Source organism: Ranitomeya variabilis, chromosome 2 (genome assembly GCF_051348905.1).
Source record: "Ranitomeya variabilis isolate aRanVar5 chromosome 2, aRanVar5.hap1, whole genome shotgun sequence".
NCBI lineage: Eukaryota > Metazoa > Chordata > Amphibia > Anura > Dendrobatidae > Ranitomeya > Ranitomeya variabilis.
Genome location: NC_135233.1, coordinates 455237900 through 455264224, shown reverse-complemented (window position 1 = coordinate 455264224; position 26325 = coordinate 455237900). Strand labels below are relative to the sequence as shown.

At 45.0% G+C, this 26325-nt stretch overlaps 1 protein-coding gene across 1 annotated transcript; it reads right to left on the bottom strand.

Moving 5' to 3' along the window:
* Window positions 1-3877: 3877 nt before the first annotated feature.
* Window positions 3878-25214, bottom strand: LOC143803837 (lysosomal acid phosphatase-like). Its single transcript, XM_077281604.1, has 11 exons — window positions 25148-25214; window positions 16151-16283; window positions 9024-9132; window positions 8856-8942; window positions 8627-8779; window positions 7987-8085; window positions 7862-7897; window positions 7513-7575; window positions 6487-6619; window positions 6294-6379; window positions 3878-4061 (listed from the first exon to the last, which is right to left on the bottom strand). Exons 1-11 carry the CDS (start codon window positions 25212-25214, stop codon window positions 3951-3953), a joined length of 1077 nt encoding a protein of 358 aa, XP_077137719.1. The 3' UTR covers window positions 3878-3950.
* Window positions 25215-26325: the final 1111 nt, after the last annotated feature.

The window sequence follows — 26325 nt, the reverse complement described above, 5'->3', positions numbered from 1 at the left end:
AAATGTGAATTGGTGTTATATTGAGTGATTATGGGAATAACTTCATTGCTGACCTTCTGTTTTCCAGTAAAATTAATCAAATCTTGACGTGGTTTTGTCAGGACACTGTCTTTAGACATACCCAATGTGTCCTGTTTATACCCTTTCTGTAGGAATTTTTTTGTCATTATTTCAGCCTCAATATTGAAGTCTTCAATTCTTGAGCAGTTCTGGTATATTCGCATAAACTGGCTTTTGGGGATGCTAAGCAGCCATGTCGGGAGGTGGCAGCTATCTAAGGGGATAAAACTATTCGTGTCCATAGGTTTGTAGAAAGTCCGAGTCTGGATTGCACCATTATCAATAAAAAATTTACAAATCTAAAAAATTGATGACATTGGTACTGATATTAGCAGTAAATTTTAAAAAGAAATCATTTTTATTTAAATTATTTAAAAAACTATTAAGAGCATTGGGGCCACCTGACCAAATAAAAACAATGTCACAATGAAACGTTGCCAGAGGACCAGGTCCGCCCTAAGTCGCCCCTCAGGGTAGATGGTACTCTCTTCCCACCTACCCACATAGAGGTTAGCATAACTCGGTGCGAACCTGGTCCCCATAGCAGTACCCCACTGCTGGGAGTAGTAGTTCTTATCGTATAAAAAATAATTATGAGTTAAAATAAATTGCATAGAATCATATAAAAACTCAATCTGTTCGCTCGGGACCATAGAGTACTTACTCAAAAAGTGTTTAGCAGCATCACACCCTTTATTGTGATCTATAATTGTATAGAGTGAAGTGATATCCAACGTGCCAAGTATTGAGTTTTTATATGATTCTATGCAATTTAGGGGGCAGCTCTCCGGGACTACAACCGTTGAAGACTTCATCTCTACTAGCCAGCGCTTCTGAAGACCTCCAAGAAAAATGGCAGATGGTTCATCTCGACTTCCTAAGGTAGTGACTTTCATTCAATTTTAGTTTACTTCGTGCATTGCTAGTATTCCAAAGAGACTATAGTGTTTACAGCAATAGGCTGCATCTTAAAGTCCTCTGCGCAGATAGAGTTTATGATACTATTGGAGTATATGATAATATTGGATTATATACTGTGGGAGGCAGCAATATTTACTTACTGTTTACTACTGTTCAACCAGTTCTAACACATTTATTGGGTTTACCAGCGCAAATTTTTTAGTTATATTTTATTCATTTTTGCACAATCTTGTGGTGATTGTTTAATTCTGCTGCAGGTAACTTTACACCCGATATCACCAGCGCCGCTTTCACATTTATTATATATAGCTTGCCATCTTTATTAAACAGATAATCCATGTGACGCCCTCGATCTCCTGTAAAAAACAAAAAATAATAAACCAACAATATATCATACCTGTCCGTCTTTGTGTGCCACGCAGTAATCCATATCTGAGGGATATACAGTTTGCAACCAGGACAGTGCTAAGATGCTACTGCCCCAGCTGCACACTACTGGGGAATGAGGAGATGCTGCCGCGCAGCATCAGTGACTACCGTTGACGTCACTGATGCTGCCTTCCCTGCCAGCCTGATGGAAAGAATGTGCGGTCAGGCAGAGCGCTGGGCATATGGATAAGGACCGAAGGTTATAAAATGCTGAACACATTATAATAAAGGTTTGTACATTTTATAACCTTCTGTCCTTATCCATATGCCCAGCGCTCCGCCTGACCGCACATTCTTTCCTTCATTTACCTACACTCCATTGTTAGTTGCGGATGGAGCAGCACATCACCATTTGGAGATCCGCAGGACCTGTGGTCATGTGGTCTAGTCACAAGTCAGCTTGGATTCCATACCCCACAGCTTGACGGCCGGCTCTTTACTCACCGCAGGCTTCTCCAGTGGTTGTGCAGGGGTGCACACCCCGGACAAGTGAGTGGATCTCCATTTTATTGAACGTTCCTCTTGACCATCAGATGTAATCCTAGGAGCCCCCACTTGCTCTGTTTTTTTATTACATATACGACGTTCCCTGCCGTCCTGACCCACGCTGAACTGTGCAGTGTGGGAAAATGCCTGTTCATTTTCCCATGCTGCTCTGCCGGCGATCGGCACAAGTAAGTGAGACCAATTTGTTCGTTGGGTTGGCACGACTACAGCGATAACAGATTTTTATTTTTTTTTATACTTTGCTATTTTTTCACACCAAAAACACTATTTTACAAAAATGAATTTGTTTTTACATCACCATATTCTGAGAGCTGTAACTTTTTTATTTTTTTGCCGAATTAGCCTTACTATGGCTTATTTTTTGGGGGACGGTTTGGAGTTTTCATTTATACTATTTTTTTTTTGTGCATATGATTTTTTGATCAGTTTTCACAGAGGCACAAGGCCCAATTCATTTTACAATAATACATAACTTAAATAACTAAAATAAACGACCCAGACAAATTCTTTGGATAAAATAGGCCGTGATATTTATTAAGGGTTACCAATATCAAATAATTTAATAACCAATTAAAATCAAATAATTAAAACCATTAAGAATTCATCAATAAATAAATAATCAAATAATTTATATGACCTTTAAAAAAAATCAGGTCCACCCAGCATTAGCTGGGCGACTATAGCTTCTAACAAATATCGCAACCAAATTTTTTTTTTCTTTTTACATTTTATTAGGGAGGGCACTTTTCTTCCTTGCTGCACACTGATTGCCTGGGTCGTGCAGAAGAAGGGCCTTATAAACCTTTGATCTTCCCACACTTTTAAGTCCAGCTCCAATCAAATCAAATGTTTCCTTCCACTCAAACCAACGGCCCCTTGTCAGCACGTGACTTGACGTTGCACATGCAAGGATTAATCTATCTCCTCAGTCCAAAATTCACCTCTGTCCTATGCTGCAGTGGGAGCATAAATCACACCCCGACACAGCCCCCCCCCCACACACACACACACTTCATACACGCTGCCACCACTCCCTGAACACACGGGCGATGAGTCCCGGAAACATTACTACTATATGCCTATTTCCAGGCATATGTCAGGCATCCAGATGTAGCTGTCAGGACTCTGAACATTTTTATTACCTTTTGTGCATTACTGCCCTTTTCCAAGATGGCGTCTTTGGTCTCATGTGCACTGTGTCTTCCTGCTATAAAACTCCACCCCAGCCTTCAGTCTGTGCTAGAGTATTCTGCCTTGCATCCAGCTCCTGACCTCTGGTGACTCCCTGGCTATATACCTGCTCCTGTGAACCTGTGGGGTTATCCTGCTACTCTGCTCTGAGTTCCTGCTGCATACACCAGTTCCAGTAATCCTCCTTCATCTGCTGCTCGTGTTTACTTCCATCTGCATTTGCTGGACATGTAAGCTGTTTCTGCTCTGCAAGAACCTGAGACTATTACCCAGTTCTCCCTGGTTGACCTAAGATATTATTTGAACTGCCTTATAAGCATATCTATCTGTGTTTTCGACTATCAAGGACTTATTCATGTCAAGTATCCTCAAGAATAATTGTGCTTCATAGACTTTCTGCATGATTGCATTTTCCTCTGAAGTTTCCTATAGACTGCTAAGCTGCATTTAATATTTACTCCAAGTGTTGTGGACTTGAGTTTCTCTTTGCACCTGTTTGAATCACCGTGTGATAATATAGACTTTACCACTTATAAAACTGTGTCCTGTAGTTGTCTTGTTCCACGCAAAGAGTCTCCTGAGTTATCCCCTATAATTATTACACAATCATAAGAAGAGCCTCAGAGGCCGCCAAGTCAGAGGTGATTTTCTGGGCTCCCATCCGGTGGCCATAGATCTGACGTGGCTGATGGACCAGCACCTGTGAATCAATTTGTGCCATATCTATTGGGAATATATCAGTAAGTTGTACAATGCGATAATCGTCTCCACTGCACAAATACCAAACGTGTCACTGGGGGAAATATCAGCAACTGGCGATAGCAGCGGATTATGGTGATGTCCTACCCCGAAGACTCCTCGTGCAGCTCGAATATATGGCAGGACGCGTACGGGGCCAGTTTTCCATTGTAGACGTCCAGCGCTATTTGCAGGGCACCCAGCGTGGTGTCGTGCTGAGGAGACAGGATCAGAAATCATGACTGCAGACTGCAAGACGAGAGAGGCCATGATATATCTGGTGGCCATCATCCCCCCGAGGTTCATGCCAAGGCTGGAGGTGGGGGTTCTACTACTGATACTGGGAAGGTATCAGGAATTTGCCCAAATGACACGGGCCCCTCGGGGGAATTTATTTTACTATTGGGATTGATTGAAAACTTTGCACATTGTCTTCTGCATCCTCTATGTATGGCCGAACATCGAAGACAGCCATCGTTCTGATTGCTTGCTGCTCTCACATTTTTTCTTAGTTTATTTATGACTTCAAAACTCAACTTTCATCTGGTCATTAATGTAGTTCAAATGAAGAATCACGAGAAGATAGACAAGAGTTACAGATCAGTAAACAAGCTCGCTGACTGATCGCTAGGAACTCATGCTGCAGTCTATATACAGTGATGCATAGAGGATGGAGAAGAGGCAGAGACCAGAGGACGAGCTTGCCGACTGATCGCTGGGAACACATGCTGCAGTCTATATACAGTTATGAATAGAGGATGGAGAAGAGGCAGAGACCAGAGGACGAACTCGCTGACTGATCGCTGGGAACTCATGCTGCAGTCTATACACAGTTATGAATAGAGGTTGGAGAAGAGGCAGAGACCAGAGGACGAGCTCGCTGACTGATCGCTGGGAATGCATGCTGCATTCTATGTACAGTGATGAATAGAGGATGGAGAAGAGGCAGAGACCAGAGGATGAACTCGCTGACTGATCGCTGGGAACTCTTGCTGCAGTCCACACCTTGCTCCAAATTATTATGTAAATTGGATTTAAGTGTCATAAAGATTTAATTGTTTTGTTTTTCAAATAAACTCATGGATGGTATTGTGTCTCAGGGCTCAATGGATCACTGAAATCAATCTTAAACACATGTGATAATTAGTTTTCCAGGTGATTCTAATTAAAGTACAACTACTTAAAAATGATGTTCCACATTATTAAGTAGGCCACAGGTTTAAAGCAATATGGGAACTAAAAAGGATCTCTCTGCTGCTGAAAAGCGTTAAATAGTGCAATGCCTCGGACAAGGTGTGAAAACATTAGATATTTCATGAAAACTTAAGAGTGATCATCATACTGTGAAGAGATTTGTGACTAAAACAGAGCACAGACAGAGTTCATGCAGATAAAGGCATAACGAGGAAGGTTTCTGCCAGGCAAGTTCATTGGATTAAGAGAGCAGCTGCCAAAATACCATTACAAAGCAGCAAAGTTATTTGAAGCTGCTGGTGCGTCTGGAGTCCCTCGAACCTCAAGGTGTAGGATCCTTCAAAGGCTTGCTGTGGTGCATAAACCTACTATTTGGCCACCCCTAAACAGTGTTCACAAGCAGAAACAGTTGCAGTGGGCCCAGACATACAGTGCCTTGCGAAAGTATTCAGCTCCCTGGCCTGTTAGGATGTTTTGGAGGTAAATAGCTTTTTTGCTCAGTGAATGTGACCTCCTAATGCTGCAAATTCCACAAATGAGCATTTTCAGTTCTTTAAAACATATCAAATATTTAGAAATTCTACTGTGCCTAATAATTTGGAAGAGTGCATTTTTAGTTTTTATTCATTTTGGAGATTATACTGTTATCATTGGGAGGTTTCTTCAATAAAATTTGATGTATAATCTAACGGGTGATGACTTTTATTAGACTGACTGTCATTTGCACCGACCATTTAAGAAAATCCGAGAAAAATATAATTTGCATAATAATTTGGAACATGGTGTATATACAGTGATGCATAGAGGATGGAGAAGAGGCAGAGACCAGAGGACGAGCTCGCTGACTGATCGCTGGGAAAGAATGCTGCATTCTATGTACAGTGATTAATAGAGGATGGAGAAGAGTTACAGACCAGAGGACAAGCTCGATGACTGATCGCTGGGAACTCATGCTGCAGTTTGCTATGTGTAGTGATGCATAGTGGATGGAGAAGAGGCAGAGACCAGAGGACGAGCTCACTGACTGATCGCTGGGAACTCATGCTGCAGTCTGCTATGTGCAGTGATGCATAGTGGATGGAGAAGAGAAAGAGACCAGAGGACGAGCTCGCTGACTGATCGCTGGGAACTCATGCTGCAGTCTATGTATAGTGATACATAGAGGATGGAGACGACAATTGTGTACTCAAAAGGGTCAGTAAGAGGCAAACCAGAAATTCAGGTCATGGCACATCCATAAATCAGCCACTTACCGTTGAGTACGTGATCAGTTTCAGGCCCGCGGAGTTGCTGTGTGCAGCTGCTGTTAGATTCTTCAGGATCTGATCCACCAATACACCTGCAGAAAGCAGGGCACGTTACCTATAAAAGTGCACGACAGCCGGCACCGACTGTTCTGGCTGCACACAGCACCATTGGGTCACCGGCGGAATCGGCAGCTCTCACCTCCCTGCAGCCGCGCCATCTGCTCATGCTCGATGATCCCAAAGAGGAACCTGAAGTTGAAATCCTTCAAGTCGCGCAGTCGCTCCAGGATGTCTCTTGTCGCCCAGGACGGGAGGCTCAAGTTGTGTCTCGACTATGGCAAAAAAGAATAAATTCATAATTCTGAATGAAAGATAAACATTTAAAGGACCAGTCTTTTTTTTCCCTTTCGTCCGCCATCGGTTATATTGGGGGGCACAGGAGCCGAGAACCCCAATGACTGAAAGGGGCAGAAGAACGAGGGTGAGACGCGTGACTCTGCAGCCCTGATTGGCAAAGTCTCCCGATGGAGGTTGTGACAGTGTCCTCCATTGTCCATAGACTAGAGGTTGCATTCATGTAACGGACACATATGGAGGCTGGGGGCCAGGTACCGGTCACAGGTGGGCATCACTCGCTTGCTATAATGACATCGATTTCATGTACATGACATGGGTAGTTGTTGTTTATACTTTACATGTGTCGGTGACTTGTCCCACACAGCGGCGTCCATCAGCCAAAGGGTCCAATAGACCCCTATGGCACCATTTACCACGTATGTGATGTGAATGGACTACAACTCTGCTCCCCAACTTGTGAAAGCTACAACTCTCATCATCCCACTACACCATGCGGCTTCAATGTATCATTAGAATTGTAGATTAGCGATACCTGGAGAGCCCCATGTGTGGGGGGCACATCGTCACCCAGTATGGCCCCTTCCCTTTGATTGATGAAGGTCCGATAACCCTTTCACTGCCAGTGACGTCATGAACCGAAATGCATTCACAATAACGGCTGAGTGGATTTGCAGGAATTAACGAGCGCCAGAACCAGACACACGAGTCCGGATCGGCACTCCAGCGAGTGCTGCTGATCAGTGGGGGTGCTGTGGATGGGGGTGCAGAGACCTCACAATCGCACATTAATGACATTTCCTAAAATCCCCGATATTGGAAAGGTTTCGGCAGAATTCAGTGTCATGAATAGACGCTAGAAATGACTGACCTCGCAGAACAAGATATCAGAGACCGTCCATACAGACTCTAGGGAGCAGTCCGACAGTCCGGTCTTATTAAAAGGGCAAGGCGTGCACTCTGTTGGAGTGAAGCTGGTGCAGGCTGAACCTGGAGTGGATCCAGTAAACTCGTAGATTTGGACCAACAACCGCACTCAGACAATGTATTCGGATTGCATCAGAAATGTGAAATATTTATTGAGTAAAACCACAGTGGTCAATAGAGTTCTGAGGTACCTTAGAACTCTATTGACGACTGTGGTGTTACTCAATAAATATTTCACATTTCTGATGCAATCCGAATACATTGTCTGAGTGCGGTTGGTGGTCCAAATCTACAAGTCCGGTCTTATTGGCGACCATGTGCAGGAAATCCTACAGAATAAAGAGGTGCGAGGATGAAGCAAGATGTGACAAGCTGGGCACACGGCCTCCGCCGGGCACACGGCCTCCGCCAGACTTACCAGATTGTCTCTGGTCTTGTTCACATACTCAGGCGAGTGCCGCGTCTCTTCTTGTAGCTTCAGATATTTCGGACAAGGTAGAATTGGAAACTTTAAGAGCTGAAATAAAAAAAATAGGGTCAACAGCAAAACCTAGCACCGCTGAAAGCCCTTAACCTTTGCCATCACGTGCCGCACGTCTGTCACACATTGGAGCGGGTGTGTGGAGCGGTGTTACATGTGGCTCCTACCTCTGCTTGCTGCAGTTGACAACGGCAGTAAATGGCGCTGGTGTGTACTGGGAATTTTCCTCCGTTTTTCAGCAGATCATATGGTAAAATACAGCATCAATCCAAACTACAAATGTAGGGTTAAAAAAATAGATGTCAAAAAGGCGTGATGAGACTCGGATCTGCTATTCACATGCCAGGAGGTCCGCACACGCCCTTGTGTACCTGAGCACCGCCACTGACGCCATTAGGCCAGGGTCACACTTACGAGTGCAATGTGAGAAACTCGTGTGAGTCTCTGGCATCAATACCCGGCACTTGGGAGCGGAGCGTGCTGCTGCATGTATTTCTAAGAGTGCCGGCAGCAGTGGCGGGTATTGATGTGCGAGTTTCTCACATTGCACACGAAAGTGTGACCCGGCCTTACTCACCCACTCTTCAGAGTCAGGCACCGTGTGCACCGGGATCGGCTGCCAGCTGATATTTGGGTTGAAAACCTCTGCACCCGCAGGTGGGTACAGGCCGGCCAGGTTCGCCTTTGCACTCATCAGTGTGCGGTCCACGTCTGTGCTCCTCACATAGATCTGCGGAAGGGACAGGAAGCAAATATAAGACGCCATGATATTGTGCCAAAGTTCCCCAGCCCTGAGAAGTTCTTACCTCGTGCCTGTCGTACGACTCGTTCATGAATCCTTTGTAATGCGCTCGCAGCGCCTGTCCCAAATCCCAGTGCTGCCTCATCCCAATCTAAACAAAAAGTTTCATAAAAATGTGCAACTCAGAAAACTAGATGCTGAGAACATCGATAGACAGAGGCGCCGATCCTACCTGCGTCAGCTGCCCAAATCCCTGGGGCCAGGCGCTCTCCTGATGTATATCGGTGGGATAGGTCTTCACAGGGGAGCGGTCGCCGTGCCGATACACCTGGAAGATAAACCACGGCGAGAGCTGCCATCACCAGCACGGCACCGCACACAGCACAGTGTTCACAGGTGCTCATTCACATGGGAAGATATTCTGTGGATCTGCAGATTCTCCGCAGGGAAATCTGTCATGAATCCCCAATGGCTAGGGATAGCACAGGACAAGCAAAGTATAACAAATATCGGACGAGCTCTAGGGTGATGGAACCTGGGCTGACCGCTGCCCTACGCCTGACAAACGCAACTAGAGATAGCCAGGGAGCGTGCCTACGTTGGTTCTAGACGCCACGCACCAGCCTAAGAGCTAACTAGTACTGCAGAGAAAACAAAGACCTCACTTGCCTCCAGAGGAATTAACCCCAAAAGGTATAGTTGCCCCCCACATGTATTGACGGTGAAATGAGAGGAAGGCACACACATAGAGATGATGTATATAGCTTTAGCAAATAGAGGCCGCTGAAAACTAGAAAGCAGAATGATACAAAAGGGGACTGAGCGGTCAGCAAAAAACCCTAATCAAAAAAACCATCCTGAGATTACAAGAACCCATGTGCCAACTCATGGCACATGGGGAGAACCTCAGTCCACTAGAGCAACCAGCTAGCATAGAGACATTCTAAGCAAGCTGGACCAAAAACCAAACAACTGAAAATCAGCACTTAGCTTATCCTGAAAGATCTGGGAGCAGGTAGGCAGGAACCAAACAGATAATCATATATAAAAAAATGCGTATACGGAACAAATAAAATTGTAATTTTTATTGAAAAACACCAAACATGAGGAAAAACAAATCCCTCAAAACCACAAAACATATAAAGAAAAAACACTTAGTTGCCACATGTGTGTTCAATTGGTGAGCCAACAAAAATAACATATGTGGCACCACTCTGAACATCTATCTGGAACAAGAAAAAATGTGTACCAACTACCCTGCAATGCTGTATATAATAGTATAACCCATAATTAGCCAAATAATCAGATTAATACTGTTGTAACCATAATAACAAGGTAATTATTGCCAGTATGACTAAGTCCATATGTGATCAACACAAGACCAGTTAGCAGCACTGCAGTGAGTAAATAGACAATGTAATAAAAAAGTGAAAGATTACATTACCAGAGATGTTCAGAGGATGGTGCCACTGCCCCAACGCGCGTTTCGGCGGCGTGCCTTCGCCGCGAAGGCACGCCGCCGAAACGCGCGTTGGGGCAGTGGCACCATCCTCTGAACATCTCTGGTAATGTAATCTTTCACTTTTTTATTACATTGTCTATTTACTCACTGCAGTGCTGCTAACTGGTCTTGTGTTGATCACATATGGACTTAGTCATACTGGCAATAATTACCTTGTTATTATGGTTACAACAGTATTAATCTGATTATTTGGCTAATTATGGGTTATACTATTATATACAGCATTGCAGGGTAGTTGGTACACATTTTTTCTTGTTCCAGATAGATGTTCAGAGTGGTGCCACATATGTTATTTTTGTTGGCTCACCAATTGAACACACATGTGGCAACTAAGTGTTTTTTCTTTATATGTTTTGTGGTTTTGAGGGATTTGTTTTTCCTCATGTTTGGTGTTTTTCAATAAAAATTACAATTTTATTTGTTCCGTATACGCATTTTTTTATATATGATTATGAGTTTATAGCGTGGAACACACGTACTCTCCATGATTAAGGACATAATACACAACTACTGGCTATAGTCATACAATTTAATATGTCCGATCTGCTTTAGGTAATATTTTGACTTTTTAGGAACCAAACAGAGCACATCTGAACACATTGATAGCCGGCAAGGGAAATGACAGAAAGGCCAGGTAAAATAGGAAACACCCAGCCTCTGATGGACAGGTGGAAACCAAAGGCCGCAACCCACCAAAGTCACCCAGTACCAGCAGTAACCACCAGAGGGAGCCCACAAACAGAATCCACAACAGTACCCCCCCCTTGAGGAGGGGTCACCGAACCCTCACGAGAACCCCCAGGGCGATCAGGGTGAGCTCTATGGAAGGCGCGGACCAAATCAGTCGCATGAACATCGGAGGCGACCACCCAGGAATTATCCTCCTGACCATAACCCTTCCACTTAACCAAATACTGGAGTTTGCGTCTGGAAACACGAGAATCCAAGATCTTTTCAACAACATACTCCAATTCTCCCTCCACCAGCACCGGAGCAGGAGGCTCGACCGAAGGAACAACGGGCACCTCATACCTCCGCAACAACGACCGATGGAACACATTATGAATAGCAAACGATGCTGGGAGATCCAAACGAAAAGATACAGGGTTAAGAATCTCCGAGATCCTATAAGGACCGATGAACCGAGGCTTGAACTTAGGAGAAGAGACCTTCATAGGGACAAAACGAGAAGACAACCACACCAAGTCCCCAACAAGAAGTCGGGGACCCACGCGGCGACGGCGATTAGCAAACTGCTGAGTCTTCTCCTGAGATAACTTCAAATTGTCCACCACCTGATTCCAAATCTGATGCAGCCTGTCCACCACCACGTCCACTCCAGGACAATCCGAAGACTCCCCCTGACCAGAGGAAAAACGAGGATGAAACCCCGAATTACAAAAAAAAGGAGAGACCAACGTGGCAGAACTAGCCCGATTATTAAGAGCAAATTCGGCCAGTGGCAAAAAAGCAACCCAGTCATCCTGATCAGCAGAAACAAAACACCTCAAATAAGTTTCCAAGGTCTGATTAGTTCGCTCCGTCTGGCCATTCGTCTGAGGATGGAATGCAGACGAGAAAGACAAATCAATGCCCATCTTGGCACAAAACGTCCGCCAAAATCTAGACACAAACTGGGATCCCCTGTCAGAAACGATATTCTCCGGAATCCCATGCAAACAAACCACGTTCTGAAAAAACAAAGGAACCAACTCAGAGGAGGAGGGCAACTTAGGCAAGGGCACCAAATGAACCATCTTAGAAAAGCGGTCACACACAACCCAGATAACGGACATTTTCTGTGAAACCGGGAGATCAGAAATAAAATCCATGGAAATGTGCGTCCAAGGCCTCTTCGGGATGGGCAATGATAACAACAACCCACTAGCCCGTGAACAGCAAGGCTTAGCTTGAGCACACACTTCACAAGACTGCACAAAGGTACGCACATCCCTAGACAAGGAAGGCCACCAAAAAGACCTGGCCACCAAGTCTCTTGTACCAAATATTCCAGGATGACCAGCCAACACAGAAGAATGGACCTCGGAGATGACTCTACTGGTCCAATCATCCGGAACAAACAGTCTTTCTGGTGGACATCGATCCGGTTTATCCACCTGAAACTCCTGCAATGCGCGTCGCAAGTCTGGGGATACGGCGGACAATATTACCCCATCCCTAAGGATACCAGCAGGCCCAGTGTCTCCAGGAGAGTCAGGCACAAAACTCCTGGAAAGAGCATCTGCCTTCACATTCTTTGAACCTGGCAGGTATGAAACCACGAAATTGAAACGAGAAAAAAATAACGACCAACGAGCCTGTCTAGGATTCAAACGCCTGGCAGACTCAAGGTAAATGAGATTCTTGTGATCAGTCAAGACCACCACGCGATGTTTAGCACCCTCAAGCCAATGACGCCACTCCTCAAATGCCCACTTCATGGCCAAAAGCTCCCGATTACCCACATCATAATTGCGCTCGGCGGGCGAGAATTTTCTAGAGAAGAAAGCACATGGCTTCATCACCGAGCCATTAGAACTTCTCTGTGACAAAACCGCCCCCGCTCCAATCTCGGAAGCATCAACCTCCACCTGAAAAGGAAGTGAAACATCTGGTTGACACAACACAGGAGCAGAAGAAAACCGGTGCTTAAGTTCCCGAAAGGCCTCCACGGCCTCAGGAGACCAATCAGCAACATCAGCACCCTTTGTAGTCAAATCAGTCAAAGGTTTAACAATACTGGAAAAATTAGCAATGAACCGACGATAAAAATTAGCAAACCCAAAGAACTTCTGAAGGCTCTTAACAGATGTAGGTTGTGTCCAGTCACAAATAGCCTGAACCTTAACGGGATCCATCTCAATAGTAGAAGGAGAAAAAATGTATCCCAAAAAAGAAATCTTCTGGACTCCGAAGAGACACTTTGAGCCCTTCACAAACAGAGAATTGGCCTGCAAAACCTGAAACACCTTCCTGACCTGTAGAACATGAGACTCCCAGTCATCAGAAAACACCAAAATATCATCCAAATACACAATCATAAACTTATCCAGATATTCACGGAAAATATTGTGCATAAAGGACTGAAAGACTGACGGAGCATTGGAGAGTCCAAAAGGCATTACCAAATACTCAAAATGGCCCTCAGGCGTATTAAATGCGGTTTTCCACTCATCACCCTGTTTTATCCGCACCAGATTATACGCACCACGAAGATCTATTTTAGTGAACCACCTAGCCCCCTTAATGCGAGCAAACAAATCAGTAAATAATGGCAATGGATACTGGTATTTGACTGTAATCTTATTCAGAAGGCGATAATCTATACAAGGCCTCAGGGAACCATCTTTTTTTGCCACGAAAAAAAACCCTGCTCCCAGAGGGGACGAAGATGGACGAATATGTCCCTTTTCCAAGGACTCCTTAATATAATTCCGCATAGCAGTATGCTCTGGCAGTGACAGATTAAATAAACGACCCTTAGGGAACTTACTGCCAGGAATCAATTCTATAGCACAGTCACACTCTCTATGAGGAGGGAGCGAATTGAGCTTAGGCTCCTCAAAAACATCCCTATAATCCGACAAAAACGCAGGGATCTCCGAAGGAGTAGATGAAGCGATAGAAATCGGAGGTGCATCATCATGAACCCCCTGACATCCCCAGCTTAGCACAGACATTGTTTTCCAGTCCAGGACAGGATTATGAGTTTGTAACCATGGCAGACCAAGCACTAGTACATCATGTAAATTATACAGTACAAGGAAGCGAATCACCTCCTGATGAACGGGAGTCATGCGCATGGTCACTTGTGTCCAATACTGCGGTTTATTCATAGCCAATGGTGTAGAATCAATTCCCTTCAGAGGAATAGGAACTTCCAGAGGCTCTAGACTAAAACCGCAGCGTTTAGCAAATGACCAATCCATAAGACTCAGGGCAGCGCCTGAATCCACATAGGCATCGACGGAAATGGAAGACAGTGAAAAAATCAGAGTCACAGACAAAATGAACTTAGACTGCAGAGTATCAATGGCAAAAGATTTATCAACCTTTTTTGTGCGTTTAGAGCATGCTGATATAACATGAGCTGAATCACCACAATAAAAACACAAACCATTTTTCCGCCTATAATTTTGCCGTTCACTTCTGGACTGAATTCTATCACATTGCATAGTCTCAGGTGCCTGTTCAGAAGACACCGCCAACTGGTGCACGGGTTTGCGCTCCCGCAAACGCCGATCAATCTGAATGGCCATAGCCATAGACTCATTCAGACCTGTAGGCGCAGGGAACCCCACCATAATATCCTTAATGGCCTCAGAAAGACCATTTCTGAAGTTTGCAGCCAGGGCGCACTCATTCCACTGAGTAAGCACCGACCATTTCCGAAATTTCTGACAATACATTTCCGCTTCATCATGCCCCTGAGAGAGGGCTAATAAAGCCTTCTCAGCCTGAATCTCTAGGTTAGGTTCCTCATAGAGCAATCCCAATGCCATAAAAAACGCATCCACACTGAGCAATGCAGGATCCCCTGGTGCCAATGCAAATGCCCAATTCTGAGGGTCGCCCCGTAGGAACGATATAACAATCTTGACCTGTTGAGCAGGGTCTCCAGAGGAGCGAGATTTCAAAGAGAGAAACAATTTACAATTGTTCCTGAAATTCAGGAAGGTAGATCTATCTCCAGAAAAAAACTCTTGAATAGGAATTCTAGGTTCAGACATGGGAGTGTGAACAACAAAATCCTGTATGTTTTGAACCTTTGCCGCGAGATTACTCAGGCTGGAAGCCAAACTCTGGACATCCATGATAAACAGTTAAGATCAGAGCCATTCAAGGGTTAAGAGGAGGTAAGAAGCAGCTAGACAGCAATTAAGGGCTAGGCAGCAAAACTCTGAAGGAAAAAAAAATAAATAAAAAAATTTCCCTTGAACACTTCTTTTTCTCCTGCTTCAGCCCAAACAATTAACACTTTGTGGGCCGGCTATACTGTCATGAATCCCCAATGGCTAGGGATAGCACAGGACAAGCAAAGTATAACAAATATAGGACGAGCTCTAGGGTGATGGAACCTGGGCTGACCGCTGCCCTACGCCTGACAAACGCAACTAGAGATAGCCAGGGAGCGTGCCTACGTTGGTTCTAGACGCCACGCACCAGCCTAAGAGCTAACTAGTACTGCAGAGAAAATAAAGACCTCACTTGCCTCCAGAGGAATTAACCCCAAAAGGTATAGTTGCCCCCCACATGTATTGACGGTGAAATGAGAGGAAGGCACACACATAGAGATGATGTATATAGCTTTAGCAAATAGAGGCCCGCTGAAAACTAGAAAGCAGAATGATACAAAAGGGGACTGAGCGGTCAGCAAAAAACCCTAATCAAAAAAACCATCCTGAGATTACAAGAACCCATGTGCCAACTCATGGCACATGGGGAGAACCTCAGTCCACTAGAGCAACCAGCTAGCATAGAGACATTCTAAGCAAGCTGGACCAAAAACCAAACAACTGAAAATCAGCACTTAGCTTATCCTGAAAGATCTGGGAGCAGGTAGGCAGGAACCAAACAGAGCACATCTGAACACATTGATAGCCGGCAAGGGAAATGACAGAAAGGCCAGGTAAAATAGGAAACACCCAGCCTCTGATGGACAGGTGGAAACCAAAGGCCGCAACCCACCAAAGTCACCCAGTACCAGCAGTAACCACCAGAGGGAGCCCACAAACAGAATCCACAACAGAAATCATCAGCTCGGGAATCAATGTTGACTGGCGGAACAGCGGGGGTCGGAAGATGCTGAGCGCCGGCCCCGGCAGGGACTGTCAATCTTCATGGTTTTCTCGTCAGATGAAACAGAACATCGGAACAGACACGACCTGAACGTTTTACCAACATTTGGCGATCTGAAGGGTCCGAGAGACCGGGGGGGCACAATGTCGGCTGCAGACGGCTGAGCATCCACTGTGGGGCCACAGCCAGAGTGTATCACATACTTCTGCCCACTGTATCCCATATGTCCTGGTCCATCGGCCCACCCCAAGTATCCACTTCAGCTATGTCCCCAAGCCTTCACCTCTGCTGTGTCCGATCTCTCCACCCCCACGTGCCCGGTTCCTCTGACGCCCGCCATGTCCCTGAGCTGAGCCTCAGCCCTGCCATGTCCTCTCCTTCCGCCCCCCGCAGTGTCCTCTCCTTCCAGACCCCCACCATTTCCTCTCCTTCCGCCCCCCGTGTCCTCTCCTTTGCCCCCCTTGGCATGTCCTTTCCTTCACCCCCCTGCCGTGTCCTTTCCTTCGTCCCCCTGCCATGTCCTTTACTTTGCCCCTGCCATGTCCTCTCCTTCTGTCCCCCCAGCAGAGTCCTCTCCTTCTGCCCCCCGCCGTGTCCTCTCTTTATGCCCCCCGCAGTGTCCTCTCCTTCTGCCCTGCTGTGTCCTCTCCTTCCGCCCCCCGCCGTGTCCTCTCCTTCCGCCCCCCACCGTGTCTTCTCCTTCCGCCCCCACCGTGTCCTCTCTTTCTGCCCCCCACCGTGCCCTCTCATGCCCCCCGCTGTGTCCTCTCCTTATGCCCCCTGCCGTGTCCTCTCCTTATGCCCCCCGCTGTGTTCTCTTCTTCTGCCCCCGCCATCTCCTCTCCTTCCGCCCCCGCCGTGTCCTCTCCTTCCGCCCCCGCCGTGCTCTCTCCTTCCGCCCCCCCCGCAGTGTCCTCTCCTTCTGCCCCCCGCCGTGTCCTCTCCTTCTGCCCCCCGCCGTGTCCTCTCCTTCCACCCCCTGCCGTGTCCTCTCCTTCCGCCCGCCGTGTCCTCTCCTGTACCCCCGCCGAGTGATCTCCTTCTGCCCCCGCTGTATCCTCTCCTTCCGCCCCCCGCCTTGTCCTCTCCTTCTGCCCCCTGCCTTGTCCTCTCCTTCCGCCCATTGCTGTGTCCTCTCCTTCCGCCCCCCACCATGTCCTCTCCTTCCGCCCCCAGCCGAGTACTCTCCTTCCACCCCCCCGCAGTGTCCTCTCCTTCCGCCCCCAGCCAAGTACTCTCCTTCCGCCCCCCGCCGTGTCCTCTCCTGCCGCCCCCGTTGTGTCCTCTCCTTCTGCCCCCCCCGCAGTGTCCTCTCCTTCCGCCCCCTGCCGTGTCCTCTACTTCCGCCCCTGCCATGTCCTCTCCTTCCGCCCCCCACCGTGTCCTCTCCTTCCGCCCTGCCGTGTCCTCTCCTTCTGCCCCCGCCGTGTCCTCTCCTTCCGCCCCCTGCAGTGTCCTCTCATTCCACCCCCCGCCGTGCCCTCTCCTTATGCCCCCCTGCCGTGTCGTCTCCTTATGCCCCCCGCTGTGTCCTCCTTATGCCCCCCCGCCGTGTTCTCTTTTTCTGCCCCTGCTGTGTCCTCTCCTTCTGCCCCCGCCGTGTCCTCTCCTTCCGCCCCCCGCCGTGTTCTCTCCTTCTGCCCCCGCAGTGTCCTCTCCTTCCACCCCCGCCATGTCCTCTCCTTCCACCCCCCGCCGTGTCCTCTCCTTCCACCCGCCGTGTCCTCTCCTGTCCCCCTGCCGAGTCATCTCCTTCTGCCCCCGCCGTGTCCTCTCCTTATGCCCCCCTGCAGTGTCCTCTCCTTCCGCCCCCCTCCGTGTCCTCTCCTTCTGCCCCCCGCCGTGTCCTCTCCTTCCGCCCCCGCCGTGTCCTCTCCTTCTGCCCCCTGCCTTGTCCTCTCCTTCCGCCCCCTGCCGTGTCCTCTCCTTCCGCCCCCCGCCGTGTCCTCTCCTTCCGCCCCCAGCCGAGTACTCTCCTTCCACCCCCGCAGTGTCCTCTCGTGCCGCCCCCGCTGTGTCCTCTCTTTCTGCCCCTGCTGTATCCTCTCCTTCCACCTCCCGCCATGTCCTCTCCTTACGCCACGTTCTTCACTCTCGTCTAATGTCTCCGTCGCTCTACAGTTATTTGCTTTTTTTCCAATATTCTTTAGGTGTGAACAGCACTAAGCACATAAGTTGCAGCCTAGACACAATCTCCACAGACTTCTATGAGCAGCGGCTGCTTAGTATGTGGAGGTCAGCGCTCAGACCACAGGTCACTTTCTAAAAGTAGTTTCTTTCATAATTAACCCCTTAGTGACAGAGCCAAATTTTTGAAATCTGACCGGTGTCCCTTTATGTGCTAATAACTCTGGAACGCTTCAACAGATCTGAATAATTTTGAGAATGTCTTATGACGTGTTGTACTTTATGATAATGGTAAATTTATGCCTATATGTTTTGTGTTTATTTATAAAAAATATCAGAAATTTGACAAAATTTTTTAAAAAAGTGCAATTTTAAAACTTTGAAATACCCCTTGCCCCTTGAGAAAGCATGTGTTTAGGCGAAACAGAGTTGGCCAACTGCGACTGTGTGCCAGACGTAGCTGACTGATGTTTTAATAAAAGGTTAGCACTTCGCATTGGTATGGAGGGCTGCTAGGATTATATTAAATAATAGATTTCACATAGCAATTACATCTGCACCAGTAGATAAAACACAGTTGCATGTGGAGATATTTGGATTTTTGTTTTTGCGATGATGGATACTGCTAATAATATAAATCTATTCCTTCTGATCATTCCACCATTAGTCCTGAATCTAGTTATAAACCTGCTTTAATCTTTTATAATAAATTCTACACGAACTCCGTACGAGTCAGCGTTTAATTGTGTCCAATGCGATATATAGACTTTCTTTTTTTATGTTTTCTGCAGTCTATAAGAAGTTTGCAATGGCCATAGTATTTTTCTGTAGTTTTGTCAATAAGACATTTCCATGCATCTAATGGGCTGTGAAACCGAATGGATATTCTGATTACACAATTCTAATGGGAAAGCAAAAATCAAACAGCAGTTTAAATTGTAATGATGGATTCATAGACAAATGAATTAAGGTTATTTATGACTTGGGGAGTCCTGGACATACTTATTTACAAAGTAACTCAGCGGGGACTTCTCATTGAAGACTTTTCTCTATGGTTTTAGTTATCTGAAGTACAAAGATCTTTGCAGACAGCATTAAAATGTATTTTATACAACACAGACTGTTTTATTTGCTCTCGTCTCTTTGAATAAATTAATAGTTCATTTAGCTGCTTCTAAATTTGTTAGATCTTTGACTTTTACCAGGGATGTCATCACGCGCATGTTGGTTTCTCTGTACGCTGGACCATGGTAATCAAAGTATGTGTCCTGTGTAGTTTATACACACAGATGTTTTCTCTCATCCATGAAAACGAGACAATGAGGCAACTGTCCCTTTGAAATCTGATCGTGCTCAGGATATCTTTTGATATTAAAGAGGTTGTCCTGGACTTTAACATTGATGCCGAGAATAGGTCATCAATGTCTGATGCGGGTGGGACACCTGACACCCCTGCCGATCAGCTGCTCCCGGTGTCTCCGGCGGCTGGAACTGCTCAGTTATGGAGCTGAAAAACATAGCTCTGTCAACTCTCCAGTAACCACATACCGCCTTCACCCCCTATACAAATCAATAGGGGGCTGATGTGCAATACCAAGCCAAGGCCACTATTCGGTCAACGAAGCTGTGCTGTGCAACCCTGCAACTGAGCAATGCCAGCCGTCGCTGACACTGGGAACATCGTCGGTGGTGCCAGGTGGCATACCCCCACTGATCAGACATTGATGACCTATTCTAAGGATAAGCCATCACTGTTAAAGTCCTGGACTCCTTTAAATTACTTATCTCCTTTAAAAATATATATTTCCGTATTTTTCAGATTATAAGACGCTCCGGATTATAAGACGCACCCCAAATTTTGAGGAAAAAATAGGATTTTTTTTTAATGAAATGGTGGTGATTCTTATAATCCATGCATCTTATTGCTTACTGGGGGTGGTGGCTGTGGTGAAGCAGAGTCCCAGGGTGGCTTCTGGAGGAGGCAGGATGGGATGAGGGGTGTTCCAATGTGTGGCGTCCGCTGTGGCTTCCCAGTAACAAACACTGTTACGTTACAGCTTTTTTCAACACCTGCCAAAAACTTATTTACAGTGATACATATGCCCAGAGGCTACCCCCTGTTGTCAGCTGAAATCTGTGAGGGAATCCAGGCAACTGTTTATTACTCCAAAGAGTCACCACAGTTCTCACTGAAATTGGCAACCTGTCCATGTCAATTAGTAAAAAAAAAAACACCTACTGGGTCCTCCAAATAGAAAGATGCACTTAGTTCCAGGTACCTGCCTGCCGGTGTCTCCGGTGCTACGGGGGTGTCTGGCGCTGCTGGCGATTCCCGGCGGTGTCCAGCTCTGTGGGGGTGTTGGACGCCCGACACCCCCGCAGCGCAGGACATCGCCGTGGCACCGCCGGGCAACGGCAGCAGCACCAGAAACCCCCTCATCCAGCTTGCGGCCTGCAGCGACACTACTAGGTAAGGTATATCCGCATTATAAGACGTACCCCCATGTTCCCCCAAAATTTGGGGGAGAAAAAGTGCGACTTATAATCTGAAAAATACGGTATTTCCCAGGATTCCAGCTTAGTACCTATAAACCTAGGAAGGCAGAAACTCAAAAATGTGAGCAACAGGCTGTAATACTTTATATGAGAAAATATACTGCACCTAAAAACATGACTACTAGTCTTTCTTTTCTTCTTTACAGGCAGAATGTACTGGTAAAATACAAAAATAATTATAGGGATACATCTTCATATATCAATATATTATTTGTAAAAAAAAAAAAAAAGAAAGAAACAAATGGAAAAGTCCCCCAAATTTTTCCCCAGAATCTTACTAAAAAGTAATGTTGCAAAAACAATTATAATTCATACATTTATGTATGCTTTTTGTTAAATAAATGTGATACATTTGGTATCAGTTGCTGCCTGAACACAACAGCTCCAAAATTTCTATAGTTTTTGTGGCCGCCAGCCAGGTACTGCAGATCCAATCCCCTATTTAAATGGCTACCAAGAACTTCTGGCCACCAGCGGCAGGGGTGTCAGGTTTTGTACCCCCACTGATTAGATATTCATGGCATAGTCTAAGGATAGGTCATCAATAAAATGTAGTAGCCAACCCTCTAATATATCATAACCAAATTGTAGCAAGCATGTTACACGTAAAGAATCAAATCAAGTTTTATCAGAACACTAACAATACGTGTCATTTAAATACATGCATGTAAGGACCATTTGGGGCCAACTGCAATTAGTATATACCAAGAAAAAAGAACAAAATGGCAGTCATAAAGTCCCATAAATATATATATCTCAACCTTATTAAATGACAATTAAAACCTTGAAAAATACAGGTACAATGGCATAGATGGAGAAGTAAATGTGCGCTCACAACGGCCATACATCAAAAAGGGCTGAAATGGCCAACCACCCCCCATATCACCATAGCAGCAAATCGCATTGCAACAGATATCTACAGCTAAACAGGCTATATTATAGCAAGTGCAAAAAAGCTAAATAATCAATATGCTAACAGTAATCAAAAAGAAGGTTCTCAGTACATACCTAATGGGTGCAGGAGTTGAGAGCCAATAGCCCACTCCTACGGCTAATAGCTCCTTCCTCAGGGGGCTCTAATATATGAATAGTAAAATGATACCTAGAAAAACTAAATTACGCAGCAGATTTTCTGTATGAAAGTCTGCGGGGAACATCCGCACCAAATAAGCAATGTGTGAACTTAGCCTTAACCCCTTCATGACCTTGGGATTTTTTGTTTTTCCGTGTTCGTTTTTCACCCCCCTCCTTCCCAGAGCCATAACTTTTTTATTTTTCCGTCAATTTGGCCATGTGAGGGCTTATTTTTTGCGGGATGAGTTGTACTTTTGAACGACATCATTGGTTTTACCATGTCGTGTACTAGAAAACAGGAAAAAAATTCCAAGTGCTTGGCTTTTTTGCTAGGTTCACTAAATGCTAAAACTGACCTGCCATTATGATTCTCCAGGTCACTATGAGTTCATAGACTCATAGACACCTAACATGACTAGGTTATTTTTTACCTAAGTGGTGAAAAAAAATTCCAAACTTTGCTAAAAAAAAAATAAATAAAATTGCGCCATTTTCCGATACTCGTAGCGTCTCCATTTTTCATGATCTGGGGTCAGTTGAGGGCTTATTTTTTGCGTGCCGAGCTGGCGTTTTTAATGATTCCAATTCGGTGCAGATACGTTCTTTTGATCGCCCGTTATTGCATTTTAATGCAATGTCGCGGCGACCAAAAAAACATAATTCTGGCGTTTCGATTTTTTTTCTCGTTACGCCGTTTAGCGATCAGGTTAATGCTTTTTTTTATTGATAGATCAGGCAATTCTGAATGTGGCGATACCAAATATGTGTAGGTTTGATTTTTTTTTTATTGATTTATTTTGATTGGGGCGAAAGGGGGGTGATTTAAACTTTTATATATTTTTTTTTTTTTTCACATTTTTTTTAACTTTTTTTTAACTTTTGCCATGCTTCAATAGTCTCCATGGGAGGCTAGAAGCAGGCACAGAACGATCGCCTCTGCTACATAGCAGCGATCTGTTGTTCGCTGCTATGTACTGTAGTAGAAAATCAGGTGTGCTGTGAGCGCCGACCACAGGGTGGCGCTTACAGCTACCAGCGATCAGTAACCATAGAGGTCTCAAGGACCTCTATGGTTACAATGGAGAAGCATCGCCGACCTCCGATCATGTGACGGGGGTCGGCGATGCGCTCATATCTGGCCGCCCGGCCGGATGCGTTAGTTAAATGCCGCTGTCTGTGTTTGACAGCGGCATTTAACTAGTTAATAGCGGCGGGTGAATCGCGATTTCACTCGCCGCTATTGCGGGCACATGTCAGCTGTTCAAAACAGCTGACATGTCCCGGCTTTGATGCGGGATTACCGCGGAGCCCTGCATCAAAGCAGGGGAGCTGACCTCGGACGTACTATCCCGTACGAGGTCAGTAAGGGGTTAATGAGGTTTTTTATTTGTAAACCATTTTCAAATAAACTGTTTCTGGGATAAAATTCCAACAAAAAAAAACAAAACAAAAATGTGTACTGTGAATATAAATCCAAAACCGCTCCCCCACGATCTGTTTGTTTGATACCACTTATATGACAAGTTGAGCATTGTCACAGGGTCCTTCTCCGGTATCACACAATCAACAGAGCAAGAGAATAGTGAGCAACACCAAGACCTTTATTTAGGCAAAAATACGAAAGGTCCATATACGATCCACCACACAAAGGATAAAATAGTCCAGAACACGAATGCAGTTCAGTAACAGGATAAAAGTCAAACAATCCAGCAGAGGATAACATAGCCCATATACTCTTCTTTCTCTCTGAGATGCTGTGAACACATCATCATTCCACACAGGACTGATCTGTGTCTCACCTCCCTGATATTTTTAGTCTCCCTCCTCATTCACAGGTCAGGAGGGGGAAGGTCTCAGGGGCTCATTGTTTCAACAAGCTAGGTCAACGTGTCATTAGCATATTAGTAAACAGTACAGTGCTGTGGGGGCTGATATCAGATGGCAGCAACAGCCATTCATCAATTAGCAAATAACTCACCCTACAAGAGAACACCATGAAAATAAGTAAAATAGAAATATACACAAAAATGATACCCACATAGCATATCACACCGTTACAAGCATATATAAAATATTCAGATTTTTTCTTCAAAGTGGAATTCAGATCCTGGGAGTGTTAACCATTTTGACCTTTTTTTCTTTTACTATGTTTCTTTTTTTACCCTGTTTTCCAAGATCAATAAAAACATTTTTTTGCCAACATGGGCTTGTTTTATGTAGGATGAGTTGTAGTTTTCAATACCACTCACAATTTTATAGCTGAAAATGAGAAAATAATTGCCAAAAATATTTAAATGGTTAGATCTCGTTGAATAACCGCTTAGACGCTGAGGTTCCAAGCATCTAAGGGGCTAAACAGCAGTTATTAGAACAAGTAGCTCACGTAGTGTACGGAGTGACATCTATGTTGGGAAGTCTGCTAAAGAAACTTATTATAACTTTGAGCTGATTTTCAGTAACTTTTGGGTTTTGATTAGCAGCATAAATAAAATTCATAAAGTGGAGCTCATGAATGAGATATTACTTTAAAGGAAAGGAAATGAGATATTGACGTACAAGTCAGGAATTCTCTGCCGAGCACAAGATGTACTTAATAATCACAGACTTACCAGGGGAAATGATTATACATCTGGAATCTATTAAGCACCAAATCCTAAGAGGAACTGCTAGATGGAAGAACAGATTTCACATCCAGTTTTTCTGTAAAACTAAAAATCTGACATTACAAAATTGGAATTTTTCAGAAGGAAACTAAAATACGAAGCATCTGTGCACAATCATGCTACCGTTACTTAAGAGCTACGTGTGGGAAAGAGACAAATTAAATCACATCTCTGAAAGTGTCCAAAGTGGGGGATGTTCACATCTACCAGTATTAGAGAAATGCATGCCGGAAGAGACTGCATCTACACCATTGATATTTCAAATGTCTCGGCATCGAAACATCTTCCCATGACAACTGTTCATAAGAGGACCAATCTGCCATCTATAAAAAGTACAAAAAGCAGCAGATTGAATGTCATTATTGTTTAGCGCAATGTTCTTCCCTGTGCAGATGAGATAAATAAATCAGGAAACATGTTCTGGATGGTAGTGCGGATTCCCGTAAGAGGATCTAATTTGGTATTTGTAAAGAAAACGGTGACTAAAATGATTCTGTTGTTGACTATTTCATCTTGTGCTTTTATGTGATGAATTATATTTAAAATGGATACCCACTACTTGGACAACCCCTTCTCAATCCCTGTGTTTCCTCCCAGTAAAATAGTAACACTTACAGTAACCTCCGGTTCCAATATTGTTCCATCGATGTCGACACTGGCTCTCCCGGGGATCACTTGGCATTATTGATATGCAATCCCTACAGCCAACCAGTGGCTGTTGCAGTCTCTCCGCCCTAAGAGAAATCACATAGATCTGAAGGAAGTGAAATACTACCACCTCCGGATGTTATTTGGCCAAAGGTGGGGAGAGAAAGCAGCACTGATTGCCCCCTGGGATTGCGTGACATAACAACGTCACGCAATCCCTGGGAGAGCCGGTGCTGACTTCGCTGGAACAGCATCGGCGCTGACTCCACTGGAACAGCATCGGCGCTGACTCCGCTGGAACAGCATCGGCAGCCGAGGTGAGTATAAGTGTTATCATTTTACTAGAGGGAAGCATACAGATTGAGAAGGGGTTGTCTGAGTAGTGGACAAGCCCCTTAATGGAGTTTTCTGCTTTCAGAAAACCCCTGTGCTCTGGCACAGTTTGCTATAAATATAAACAATCTGTGCTTTACTCAACTATTCAACCTACCCTTGGTCCAGTGCTGAGTCTCAACCATGGCTCCCGAAACTGTTATTGTCTGCAACATTGAAGTCACGTTAACAACACTGCAGCCAATCACTGAGATCAGCAGCTTGGAACATTTTGTACCTTCTACTCAGGCAGATCCACTGAGCTGACTTGCTGGCTGTAGGATTGTCCTTGTGATGTCAGCACTGAAGATAATCACAGATGTAAGGAGCAGTGGCTAAGATTCAACATTGGACCCAGGGAAGGAGAGTAAATACTTTTGTTTGTATTTTAAAAAGAAATTGTGCTTTGAAAAGGGGTTTTCTGACATCAGAAAATGACTAGCCTCTTTATATTTTAAACCACCAAAGTTGCAGTCAAAATGATTCAAACCCCATTGCAAATTATTTTTTTTAGTGAAAGTTTAGAAACTTAGTTGTTTACTATAAATCAAACAAAAAAAAATGTAAATAACTCAACATAACTAGTGTAACAAGCAGTTTCTCAAAATTTAACAAAAAAGTGTTTTAAAAAATGCAATGTGGTTGTAAGATGTGAATGCAGCCTCAAGATTGTGTTTGACAGCACAGCAGTGACATAAATGGGTGTATTAGGGAAATACAATAGCATCATCTATGTTTTCAGGACAATTTAAGGCTTTGGAGTACTTTTGATT